This window comes from Natrix helvetica (assembly GCF_964273705.1).
Source record: "Natrix helvetica genome assembly, chromosome: 1".
NCBI classification, from domain to species: domain Eukaryota; kingdom Metazoa; phylum Chordata; class Lepidosauria; order Squamata; family Natricidae; genus Natrix; species Natrix helvetica.
The window spans coordinates 307219763-307233290 of NC_138548.1; the positions used below are offsets into that span (position 1 = coordinate 307219763).

The 13528-nt window shown below is 37.8% G+C and overlaps 1 protein-coding gene across 2 annotated transcripts in view; it reads right to left on the bottom strand.

Moving 5' to 3' along the window:
* Positions 1–1743: 1743 nt before the first annotated feature.
* The window catches only part of SUSD3 (sushi domain containing 3), a 57473-nt gene continuing 45688 nt past the window's right edge, over positions 1744–13528 (bottom strand). Inside the window, exon 5 of one of the 2 annotated variants that reach the window (XM_081936463.1) lies at positions 1744–2678. In XM_081936463.1, the coding sequence (XP_081792589.1) occupies positions 2462–2678 (217 nt within the window). In that variant the 3' untranslated portion in view covers positions 1744–2461. The remainder of the gene's footprint in view (positions 2679–13528) is intronic. The other variant, XM_081936462.1, reaches the window with a different exon arrangement.

Sequence of the window (13528 nt, forward strand, 5' to 3'; positions counted from 1 at the left end):
TCAAACATCTCATTTCTGTGGTGACTAACTGTTGTTTATGTTTTGTTGTAAATGTCCATGTTTGGCCCTGGTAACATAGGGTGGGGATGAGTAGGCCTTATATGAGATGCTTCTTTGTGCTGATTGGTACTGCCTTATGTTGTAGGAGTGGAGCATGCTGCCCATTCTTGGTTTGCCTTATTGCATCGTACGTGAATCTCTTTGTCCATTATACATCTTTGGTGAACATTTATTCCTAGATATTTGATCTTTGCTACTTATGATTGTTCCTTCTATTACTACGTTTAGGCTGTGCTTTTTTCTTATGATTAGGCTGCCAAAATAGTTGCAAAATCATACGTAAATTAAAACACAATACAGAAAAAATGCTGAGGGCATAGAAAGAATGCAGAGAAGACTTTGGAGGCTAAATCATGTTTTGTCCTGGATGGTATTAAGGATTCCAGCCTTGGGCGGGGGTGGGGGTGGACTAAAAGACACCCAAAGTTCTTCCAGTCCTATGATGCTATGGTTCTAAATTAATTTTTTCATTGTGTCATTAGACTCTCATGAAACTCATCAAGTTTTTGAAGAGTCTTAGGGTTCCATGGAGCAACCTAAAAGCCCTGGTCCATATGACATTGAGACTTTGAATGACTCCTCTGCTAGAACCTTTGATCCGGGCCTTTCACGAGGATGAGTTGGCACTAGGATCTGTGAGAGTCAGTTTCATATAGCGATTAAGGTGCTGGCCTAGAAATCGGGAGACTGTGAGTTCTAGTCCCGCCTTAGGCATGAAGCTGGCTGGGTGATTTTAGACCAGTCCCTCTCTCTCTCAGCCCAAATCACCTCACAGAGTTGCTGTGGGAGGAGGAGGAGTATTAGGTATTTTCATTACCTTGAGTTACTTATAAAATAATATGAACAGGATAAAAATCTAATAAATAAGTAGTGAAACATAATTGTGTGGATTTTCTATTCCTTTCCTATCCTTTGCCTTATTGTTTTTTCTTCGTATTGTCCATTGTTGAATTTTTTTGTTTTTGTTTTAATTGTTGACTTGTTAGAATTCATTATCACTGAATACTTTTAAAAATCAAAGGGTGGCATCTCAGCATTGTTATTCTCTCACAATCTTTATTCTTGTACCTGTAAGAACAAACCAGCTCCTCTATTAAGATAATCACCAGAAGCTGTGCTTCAAAGGATAATTGCATGGCTATTAAAAAATAAGCTGTTCTCTCTTTTTCACATAACCTTGATTTTATCCCTTTTAGGCACCCTATGATTTTTTTTATTGAAGGCACCAGTAGGTAATTTCAGTTTCAATTGATTGATATGGCAGCTTTTTTTACTTATTAGCTTTGAAATTAGGTTGCTGCACTTGCTTTGTTTTTTGTTTTCAAAAGAATTTTGCTTTATTTTTACATTAGCTGCTGTGACATTCAGTAAACGGAAGAGTGGTATCTAAGTTCTAACAATAATAATAGCAGTAGCACTTAGATTTATATACCTCTTCACAGTGCTTTACAGACCTCTCTAAGTGGTTTACAGAGTCAGCATATTGCCCCCAACAATCTGGGTCCTCATTTTACCGATCTCAGAAGGATGGAAAGCTGAGTCAACCTTCAGCCAGTCGGGATCGAACTGCTGGCCGTCGGCAGAATTAGCCTGCAGTACTGCATTCTAACCATTGTGCCACCACAGCTCAAATAGGACACATGATAAAGGACTTGAAATAGAAGATGCAACCTGGACACCGAACCAACATGTTTGCTTGACCAATTTCTCATTAAAATATATATTTATTTGTTTTAATTTCATCTTCTTATGAAAAAATACATTTTTCTTCTTTGATATATATATAGAAAGAGAAGGTAAACTAAATGTGCAGTTAGAATTCATTCTCACTATCATCAGGATGGTCACATGCAGAAAAGGTACAAACTGTTAAGAGCCAACATTAAAGCACATATTAAAACAATATACAATTCCTTTCTTGATGTCATCCCTTTTAAATTTTTTAAGCAAAGTGTTTCTACGGTAGCTTGGTATGAAATTACAGGTATGCACAAACATTAAAAATAATTCCAAAGTGCCTTGGAACAGAGTACAGCTTCTGTCCCATTCATTAAAGCACCAGCACCTTTTACTGAAGCTCACATGGAATAAAGTTGTGCTTCTTTAATGAAAGGAGGTGCTGTGCTTGTGCAAATCCAAGTAATTTCTTCCTAATTGTTTTTTAAGCATGCGCTGCCCTGATAAATATCAAAAATGCATTTTATTTTGCTTTTTTGTGAAAATGAATTTAGTTTTCCATATTTTGGGAAATTTGCTAAATTATAGCTATAGTCAGACATATACCGCAACAGATATATAAGAGACAGACATTTATTTTAATGTTGTTTTTAAGGCACATTCAGTAAGCATGTGTATTCACAATTTCCTTTGGTCCGGGATGACTTTTAACAGTTGAGGCTGTTTATCCAGGTAAGTGAGTATGCAATTTTCCAAGTATATCTTTATCCTGCCCGTAGACGGCTACTGCATGTACTGTATGGATCCTCTGTACACCACCATTATGTCCAGGGACCAAAGGTTTAGCAAGTGCATTACTAGTTCTAGCTGATTTATTTTGTAAGTCGTATTCTCCAGAACAGCGTGTTTGTGCCATGTCTCTAATCCAGTCCTCTTTGAAGCTGGAAAACAAAGAAGACACATTCTTTTTATTTATTTAGAAGAGAAAAAAAAACAATAGCTTTGGTTTAATTTAGTTACAGTATTGCAATTTTGCCTGGCATTTGAAATTAAAAGCACAACAAATAAGAATGTATTAACAAATACATTATTAACAGTATTAACAAATAGTTAATACTTTTGTAACTTGAATAGTTATATATCTATTCAACAATAGTTACATTAATTTAAAACCAGTCTAACTGCCAGATGTGTACTGTTTGATTAAAAAAAACAATAAAAGAATATAGAGAAATACAATCATTTGCAGTTATGTGCATGTAGAAGTACTTAAAATCATAAACTTTATTCCCTGAAAAGGCATAAAGGCAAGACATGTTTGACAATTTTAAAATATTAGCCAGTTTAATAATGAAACATGCTTGATTTGTGCAAATAAAGATTTTTGTAGGAAAATCAATTATATAATACATATATATTATATAATATTATACACACACACACACACACACACACACACACACACACTTCCCTCCCATATTTGGGTAGACCAGATAATCTGACAGAAGAAAAAACACTTAATCTCCCCCCTTGTTCAGCTGATAAAGTGAGGAGAACTTGTGGCTTAGAGGTTACTACAACTGCCCAATATGCCTAATATGCCCAAGTTCGCATCCTAGAAGGGTATGGCCAGCTGATGAGAGCTAAATAGCTTGAAATATCTATACTAGTTTTCCTTCATTTCTTTATCAATAAAAATGTAACACAAAATAAATGTATATATAAAATTTTGTTAAGTTAACTGTATAACTGGATGAAGCTGGAAGACATAATTGTTCATTTTTTCACTGAGATAATTTGGGACTTGAAAATGGTGAGGAAAAAATTCACTGCCGAATAAACAAGGGAGCCAAATATTCTATATGTTATATACATAAATGTTATATACATATATGTATATGGGAATGTGTGCTAGTTATTACTTATTTGGGTTTAGTGATTTCTTTTTCTTTTATTTATTTTGTGTTTCGGGGTGGGGGTGGGCTGCACCAAGGGAGGCTCATTCAATTTCATTCTACACATGTTGTGCGTTGACAATAAAGGCTTGATTTGATTTGATTTCTGCTCTATGTGTCTGGGGCAGAGGTAGGTTGCTAATTTTTTTATTACCGGTTCGGCTGCGCTCCTGTGCGTGCGACGCTTCTGCACATGTGCAGAAGCATCTGGGAGCTACTACTGGTTCAGCCAATTCGGGCTGAAGTGGCAGCAACCCACCTCTGGTCTGGGGACAGAGGAAATTCTAGGAAGTTTGGAAAGTTAGCATGGATTATCAAAGCAGAATAGTTCATGTCAATCAACACTCATGTTTCTGGAAAGAACTTCAGGTAGATCTTGACTTATGTCTATTAGTTCGATGACTGTTCAAAGTAATGGCAGTGCTGAAAAAATGAATGTGTGACCCTAAAATTCTGGCCATTGCAGCATCCCCAGGGTCACATGATCGCAATTTGGGTCCTTTGATGCCTAGCTTGCGAGTACAACATCTCAGGTCATGTGATCACCATTTGTGATCTTCCCTACTAGCTTGTCACAAGCAAAGTCAATGGGGAAGCCGGGAGGAAAGGTCACACAAGTTGCTCTGATAAGTCATTCCCACCTCCTACCTGGGTGCAACCTCCACTGGCACAGGGTCTTTCCAACTCACATGCAGACTGCCCTGGGCCTTCCAAGCTCTTCCTCAACTTCTCTAAATTCACACATGGCCTTCCTGGGCCTGCCCAGCTCTCCCTCTGATTTCCACCCAGCCTGTGCTAGGCATCCAAAGCCTAGTCTGGACTCGCACACGGCTTGCAGTGTGGCCTTCCCACAGCCTCCCGCATCTCTCTGCAACACCCTCATCCCTCCCGCAGCACCTTGATATTTCCATGAGGGAGTTCTGCCACTTTCCCATTCAAGGACCCAAGAATCAAAAACTAGGAAGTCTATTCTCAACTGCACCAGCTTTGCAGTCTTTATATTGACCTTTACTGGAAAGAAGCTTTTGCATAATCCACATTCACACAGCCTTCTTTATGGCACATTCTTCACTTGGATTCCTTGGAATTCTATTAATTTTTTGTTTCTGACATTCAAACACCACTTTTGCAATGGCCTTAGGGAGAGTTGAAGCTATGCAAGAGCAGTTACAGGAAATAATTCACTGAATACCACACTTTGTGCTTCTGACATTGTATTAATGGATTAATGACATTGGATACAGCATTGGATTTTCACAAAATAATAAAAGTCAGAAGTGAAACTGAAAGGCCAACAAGGGAGGAAAGGATGTACAATATAATTTGAAGGAGAAGGTGAGGTTGTCAACTATGTCTGTCTCTGATTCTAGCTTCTGGAAGCCATAGAATATCATTTTCAATTTTAAGGTCTGGCAGAAGGCAATAGTGATTCAAACAGAAAGTTCCCTCAGACACAAATTATTTAAAAAATCTTTGGTATTACCTATCTTTCTGTAACTGACTGTGTAGAGTTGTTTTTTCAACTTGCCAACTTTCAGATATATGGACTTCAACTCCCAGAATGCCTTAGCCAGCATTAAGTTGCCAAGTCTGAAAGATACTTCTCTAGAATATTCTTTGAAGTTTTATGTCAAAGAAACAGCAGGTAGAATACTTTTGTCAGGGTAAAACAAAATAAATCATTGAAATAATTATGTTAGGCTTAAAACACCGGTAGACATTGAATAAATGTCATTAAAATCTGTACCTTAAAATCTCAATAAAACTCAATTTGTCTAAATCAAATTATCTTGACTCAAGTATGATTTTTATAAGAATAAAACATAATTGTCAACAGAGTGGGGACTGGGAAAAATCTCTAGGAATTATATTAAAACATCAATCACAATTACTGGAGATTTCTCACATCCCACATTTACAAAATTCCTAAGAAATCTCCTGAACAAATAATTTCTATCAGAATACTTATCACTAATAATTTAATCAATTAAATTATCGAATTATTATTAGAGCCCTCTATACTATGAGTGAATTATTTTTGCTCATTTTATTCTCATATTGCTGATTTGGGATCACCAGAAACTCATGACAGATATTAAGAGTATTAACGGTTTGATTAAATATAGATTATTTTCTCCCACCGTTATTTTTGTAAATTATTCAAGATGGCAAACAAGCCAAAGCTCCTTCCTTTTATTTTCCCATCACAAGAACAATGTGATCCTAGACATAAATTGTTTCAACTCCTACCGTAAAAACAACGTTATAGAGCACTGCACACCAAGACAACTAGACACAAGAACAGTTTTCCCCCCAAATGCCATCACTCTGCTAAACAAATAATTCCTTCACCACTGTCAAACTATTCACTAAGGGTTCATTACTATCACTATTAGTCTTCTCATCATTCCTATCACCCCCCCACTTGTGACTGCATGATTGTAACTTTGTTTCTTGTATCCTTACTATTTATATTGATATTGAATGTTTCCTGATTGCTTATTTGTACCCTATGACCAGTGGTGGGTTCCTCCCGGATCGCACCGGATCGCGCGCGCTCCCTTTCAGCGCTCCACCTGGCTTGCGCGCTCCCTTTCAGCGCTCCACCTGGCTCTTGCGCTCCCTTCCGGCGCTGAAACCGGAAGTACAGTTTTGCCCGGCCCTGGCGAAGCAACGACGCCTGTCTGCGCTCCACCAGCTCGGCTGGGAACGGAGATGTTTCCTCAGCGGAGCGGAGCGCCTGAAAAGTCTTTTCAGGCGCTCCGCTCCGCTGAGGAAACATCTCCGTTCCCAGCCGAGCTGGTGGAGCGCAGGCAGGCGTCGTTGCTTCGCCAGGGGCGGGGCAAGACTGTACTTCCGGTTTCAGCGCCGGAAGGGAGCGCGAGAGCCAGGTGGAGCGCTGAAAGGGAGCGCGCAAGCCAGGTGGAGCGCTGAAAGGGAGCGCGCAAGCCAGGTGGAGCGCTGAAAGGGAGCGCGCGCGATCCGGTGCGATCCAGCAGGAACCCACCACTGCCTATGACTATCATTAAGTGCTGTACCTTATGATTCTTGATGAATGTATCTTGTCTTTTTATGTACACTGAGAGCATGTGCACCAAAGACAAATTCCTTGTGTGTCCAATCACATTTGGCCAATAAAGAATTCTATTCTATTCTATTTGTTCTGTTCTGTTCTGTTCTGTTCTATTCTATTCTCTATTCCAGGGGTATCCAAACTTGGAACTTTGAGACTTGTGGACTTCAACTCCCAGAATTTCCCAGCCAGCATGCTGGGAAACTCTGGGAGTTGAAGTCCACAAGTCTTAAGGTTCCCAAGTTTGGACAGCCCTGCTCTATTCTATTCTATTCTATTCTAATTCTTATTCTTATTCTTATTCTATTCTCTGTGTTGAGAGAGACTGACTGGCCTAAAGTCACTTAGCTGGTCTTTATGCCTAAGGTGGGACTAGAACTCACCCAGTTTCTAACTGGTGGCTTAACTCCTAGACCAAACTGGCTGTCTATGTTACCTGGAATAGAAGTCTTGTGGAAACAACTCTAATGGGAATTTGATCATACAGCAGATTTTTTTGGGGGTGGTGCATTTTATGAATATTTCAACTCACTTTGGCTTTATTTTCATAATTATTTTCCTTAAAACTTCATTATTCTCTTGCAGATGGCAACTCAGTCACAGATTGTGTGAAACTGGAAGGAGTGACCCTGATGTTGGTAGGAGTTCAACAGAAGTGGCAAAATAATCATAACCTGGATAATTTAATCTTAGTAGAGAAATGGATGCATGAATCGACAGTGTTGAGAAATATAGTTAAACCTAATTCTTAACTACAAAAAATAGAGAAAGTGGAGTCACCAACTCTGCTCATTCGATTACCACATTCACTGTATGGAAAAATACATTGAGATGCATTAGTTCCTGTAATATGCCAGCAGTTAACTAAATTTTCACCTTTCATTTAGCTTACAGCAATCAAGCAATGACTACGGGGTCTAGCAGCCCATTTTTTATGGAAGCATCTGTAAATTTGAAACTACAGTAGATATTGTAAGTGCTATCATTTCAACAGAGGGATGACTTCTTTGTACTTTTCAATTCTGTAGTAATTTAGTTTATAAGAAATGTATCAAAGGTGTACATGATATGACAACAGGGTGGGCATGTGCATAAATATGCATTTTTATTCCTACAAATGCATATGAATAACTGTATTTACATGCAGATTTCACTTGTAGAATCAGCAGTATATTTTGACAGTTTGATTGGTGTCTGTAGTTTTGGTTTTATTTTGCATTGCTCTTTTTTTAAAAAGAAAAAAAAATACAGTAAGCACCAATGGCATTCAGAAAAATTCCCTTAATTTTCCTTTGTTATTATTGCTTCTTGCCAGAAGGGATAATTATGTTAATAGCACGAGCAATAAAAAGATGCCCGCACAGTTAAGACATTATAAGTGTGGTCATATATTTCCTGACAGATGTTAAAAATGGCTTTGCAAATGAATTTCTTCCAAAAGGGAGTGGAACAAAAATTCTTGTTCCAAAATATCCATTTTAGTGGCAGTAATAGATTCTTTATGAGAAAATCAGGCACAAGGGAACACAATGTTTGCAACAGCATAATACTATATAAAGAAAGCAGAATTACATTATTTTAAATATTGTTTGAATTTGTTGTCTTCACCAAAAGGAAATTATTTAGACTCAAAGGATTTAACTGCACAACAATCTGAAAATCATTGATTTATCTATCTTTTAATTCAAAATACTTTTATGCTACTCTATATCCTCCAAAAATCAAGGGGGTATGCAAAGTGTAATCAAAACAAGTCCTAATAAAGTGGTATCCATATTATATAGTCCTTCTGCCTGTATATCATTTCTGCTTATTTTAGAAACAGGCATAGAGCTTTGCTATTTACTTTCAACTCTGTCATATTCCATACTGGTTGTACATGAACCTAGAAGGACTTCCTTTCTTTATTCTCCTGGTGTTTTGAATCCTACATTCCCCTCACGAATAATTGTTGCAATGCAAAACTGTGAAATAATTGACCAGGTGCCTCAGATTCTATTTTTTTCCTTTAAGTTTAATAAAAAATAGTACAGTAGTAGTAGTAGTAGTAGTAGTAGTAGTAGTAGTAGTAGTCATAGTAGTAGTAGTAGTAGTAGCAGCAGCAACAGCCGCAACAACAACAACAACAACAACAACAACAACAACAACATGAACAAATCACTAAAGGGACAAAAATGCCATATATCAAATGCCTTAGATAAATTCTGATTTATCTAAATCTCCTATCTCAGGGGTCCCCCCCCCCCCTTGGTCCATGGACCAGCACCATCCCAAGGCATGCCAGAAACCGAGCCGCACAAACAAGGAAGCCCTATCTGCAGGATGCAGGCAAGACATGAACCCACACTCCCTCCATTCCGTAGAAAAATGTCTCCACGGAACCAATACCTGGTGCCCAAAAGGTTGTGGGCCACTGTCCTATCCATTTACTTGGATACTGAAGTCATACAAACACAGGGAACTCCATTATATCGATCCATTCTGCTGCTCCAACTAATCTCCAACTAGTTAATACTTTCTAGTCTTTCAAACCAATATTTTTCTCACTGCCCTGAGCTCTCTATGGCCTCAAGACTATTCCTATCCACAGGAATAGGTGCTGAAAGAAGTTTTAAATAGATAAATGACAGAAATTTGTCCTACAACCTTTTTAAAAAGTGTTAATTGAGGATTTATAAAAAAACAAGTTGCTAGTTCGTAAAAGTAAGATTGAGCCTTAACAAATGCCAGAGCACAGAAAACAGAAGGGAAAAGAAAGTATTGCTTTATATTAGAAAACAGAGGCTACACCAGAGTAGTATATCTTAGTTTCTACCTTTCTCATTAATGTTTTTGATTAGAATTTCAACCACTTGAATATAATATTGGGGAATGTTTCATTAAGATTATTTTAATGGGTCCTTCATTCCTATATGTATGAAAACTCCAAAGCCTATATAGAGCTCATAAAGCAGGGTTGGTCCCTCCAGTCTAATCTCTGTAACCATCAGATTATTTCCTAATTTTGCCACTGAAATTGGGTGACAAAACCAACAACTTTCAGTCGTGTGATTTTTGTACTTATTAGTCTCACAAAAATACAGCATAAATATGTAATTTACACGTGAGATTATTTTCCAGCCCAGTTTCCCAACAACCCATAAAAATGCAAAAAGGTACTAATGTTTCTAGGCCTGGTTATTGGCCATCTGGAAAAAAAAATCCTACATATTTAAAATGAAAAGTTTATCCTATCTTATTATTATTATTATTATTTCTTTAGATTTCTAAACCGCCCCCTCTCCCAAAAAGGGACTCGGGGCGGTGTACAGTCAGATAAAATGCAGATAAAATACATGAATAACAATATAAATAATATAAAACAATTGAATACTAAACATTTAGGTGGAGGAGATGAGACTGTACAAGAAATAAAGGATCGCCATGTGATAAATCTAAGTAGCCCCAATAATATGCATCCTAGATACCACTTATTATTAGTGATAGTCACATTGAGGTGGAATGATGAAAGTCATGCTTAAAAAGTTTGGAGGTCACCAGATTGGGGACAGATAGATTAAATCTATAAATCCAATAAGATCTGGCAGCCATCCAGCTCCAAAGCCCATTAGTGAAACTGCTTATAGATTCTTGTATATCAGCCCTTCTATCTAGATTAACATTCTTTTTGAACTCTACAATTCCTGGTTTTCCAGCACGCCAGGGAGAGGCTGATTTGTTTGTGATATCTCTTTTATGTGCGGCCTAATTAGTTGCAACATATTGCTGTTAATTAGTTACTACTACCACCGAGTCCCTACGGGGAGAGGGGGCGGTCTATAAATTAAATAAACTATAAACTATAACTATAAACTATAAACTATTGCTGTTTTTCTTTTATTGTTTTAAAAACTGTATTACTTGTGTTCCTTCAAAAATTGTGTGCAAGTTAAATAAATGAAAGACTGAAGATGTGGAAAAGGAAGGGAGGATGGGATGGGATGGGATGGGAGGGAAAAATTGTGGTATTTGATGCCTTGAGATGTGGTGATGAATAGTAATTGAAATGTGTTTTGAAAGATCAGAAAAATCAGCAAAAATGTGTCAATAGTTGCAATTCTATATGCTAATTCTGAAAGGACATTATGCCTAAAAGGACTGTTCAGCAGATAGTTATAGAATTTCTCTTAGTCATTAGAACAGAATAAAGCTTTCAAATATAGAGACAATAAACCGATTCCAGGGTGGGATAAACAGCAGGAAAGAAAGACTGTTTTGGAAACCAGCTGTAGGACTGTGATGATTATACAAGCAGGATTTTACAATAAGTAGAGCCCTGTGCCTTTTATTTGCCTTGAATGTAAAACGTTCTAATGATCTGTGACATAAGTCTAGATCAATCTTGCTTAACCTTGACAATTTTAAGATACAGGGTCTTCAACTCCCACAGTTTCCCAGCCAGCACACTTAGGGAGTTGAAGTCTGGAAGTTGAAGTCCCTACATCTTAAAGTTGTCATGATTGAGAAACACTAGTTTAGAAAAACGGCATGGATATCTCATTGACAAAGTGAGATAGCAGAAGCAGTTATTATTTCTGGGAACAGAACAGCTAGTTTTATTACATCAAATGCCACTTATTCAAATATGCAGTGTTACTAGATTTTGCGGCTGCTTTTAACAATAAAACATCTATTGTAACTGATTTTTTTGTTACTGGAGCCTGATAATTACGTATAAGCTCTACTTTCTTGTATGTTTTAGATCTTTACTGCAAAATAAACATATTACAGCAATTTCACTCATTTTGATGGAGCACTTCCTTTTCCAGGTATATTGTTAAGTCAATTTGTGGCAGAAAAAATATATATGGTAGCATCTTAACAGGTGCTTAAAGCCCTCGTCTACTCAAATAGAAAACCCTTTGAATTTAGTGGTTTTATTTCCAAGTGAACTAGTCAAGATTTGAACCTTGGATTGCTTTTTTTTATTTGTAAGCTCCCACAGGCAATAACCCATTTCATTTCAAATGTTTATTCTTTTTCTTCCCAATGGCAATTTTCCTGGAGGCTCAATGTGTTTCTTTTCATTAAATCCTCCACTTTCCCTCACTACAAACCTCAGCTAAAAGCATCCTGATTTAACCTTTTAAAGACTCTCATAATATAAGTCTTTCAGAGAAAGCAACATCTAAAAATAACCTGCAAATACTTAGTCTGGAACACTCCAAACAGTAGCTCTTACCAACCAACCAACCAAAATATTTTTCTTTGCTGTTGGTACGTAGCAGCTGTGCAACCAATCCTCAGAAGACAGTCTCTCCTACTTAATGAAGCTTTTTGCTGTTCAACCAGCAATTAGATTACCTAACCAGTGACATTTTCCTTTTACAATTTCAGCTAGATAAACTAGCAACAACTTTTAGCAAAATTCTTTAGCTTTTTAAAAAAATGAATACAGAGTTTTTAGAAAAATCAAACATTTATTTTGCAAATCTACATACCAGAAACCCACTTGTAGCTGCATAGTTTGGTGGTTGCATCTACTATATATAGTATGATGTTTCATAAGAAATTATCAGGATGATGATTCTGCAGTCCTGCAGTCGCAGGCGACCCTTGGTCTAAGTTCAAAGTCCTCCTTCAGGAGGTCAGTTTAGATCTTTGATAAGATTTGTCTCACCCTTCTTTGCCCGGTGCTGTTTGGTGATGACAAAAGAGGTTATCTGTATGAGGAAAGAAGTCTGTGTTGGGGAATGAGAATTGGTGTCTTCAACCCTTCATGCTCTGGACTCTCAATCATTGCTTGCTTCAATTCCATTGACCAATCATCATTTCAGGAGTTCCAGGGAAAAAGGGAAGGTTGGAGACCATTTGTCACTTATCTAGACGTGCTAGTTGGACCAATAGTTTCTTGAAGAGGGGATGCATCATCATCATCTCCTTTCAGGTCAATAATACTACCTCCATCCTGAAGATGCATACACAATCATCCTGGTTAAGCTCCCAACACCTCCCAACGGAACCAAGGTCTAAACCACAAGTGAGTGCACATCAGTCCTTAAAATGGGCAGGCTCAAACTCATCCCAGATAATCCTGCAAGAAGTCCGTTAGACTATCTTCCTCTATGTCAATCCTGAAAATAAGAAGGATTAACCAAACCCAATACCACAGCCAAGCAATTGCATTTTGATTATCTTTGTCAACAATAGCTCCTATCACTCTTCCTTACCACCCATCTATTTCCATGAAGATAGTAATCCCTAAACTAATGATCTTTTTGTTACAGTCCCCTCTTTATGCTATTCCTGAACAGGCGTTCAGAGAAGTCACCACACTTTGTATTGTCCATTGTATTACTGTGTGTGCTATCCGCGTTCTTGGGTAACTCCTTACCCCAGCAAGAAAGCTCATCCAGCCCAGCATCTCCAGGAAAGATTGACTTGACTTACTCCTCTGCCCCAAAACGCTAATCTTCCTTTCTCTGCAGAAATCTCCTTTTCTACTGCCTTTCCCTGAACAAGCGATACCCGTACAAACAAGTGGACATTATGAATGCTGTCTCTTTAACAGAGGTGGGTTCCTACCGGTTCAGACCAGTTCAGCCGAGTAGGTAGTAACTCGCCTGCCATGCCCCGGTTCTATTGCCTGCACTGCCATCTTGATTTTTGGTTCTGCACATGCACAGAACAATCTTCATTGCAGATTTTTTTTTTTTTGCATTTTCTAAGGTTGTGCGCATGCACAGACTTTTTTAGGTGCAAATGTGCATGCACTCAAAGTGCG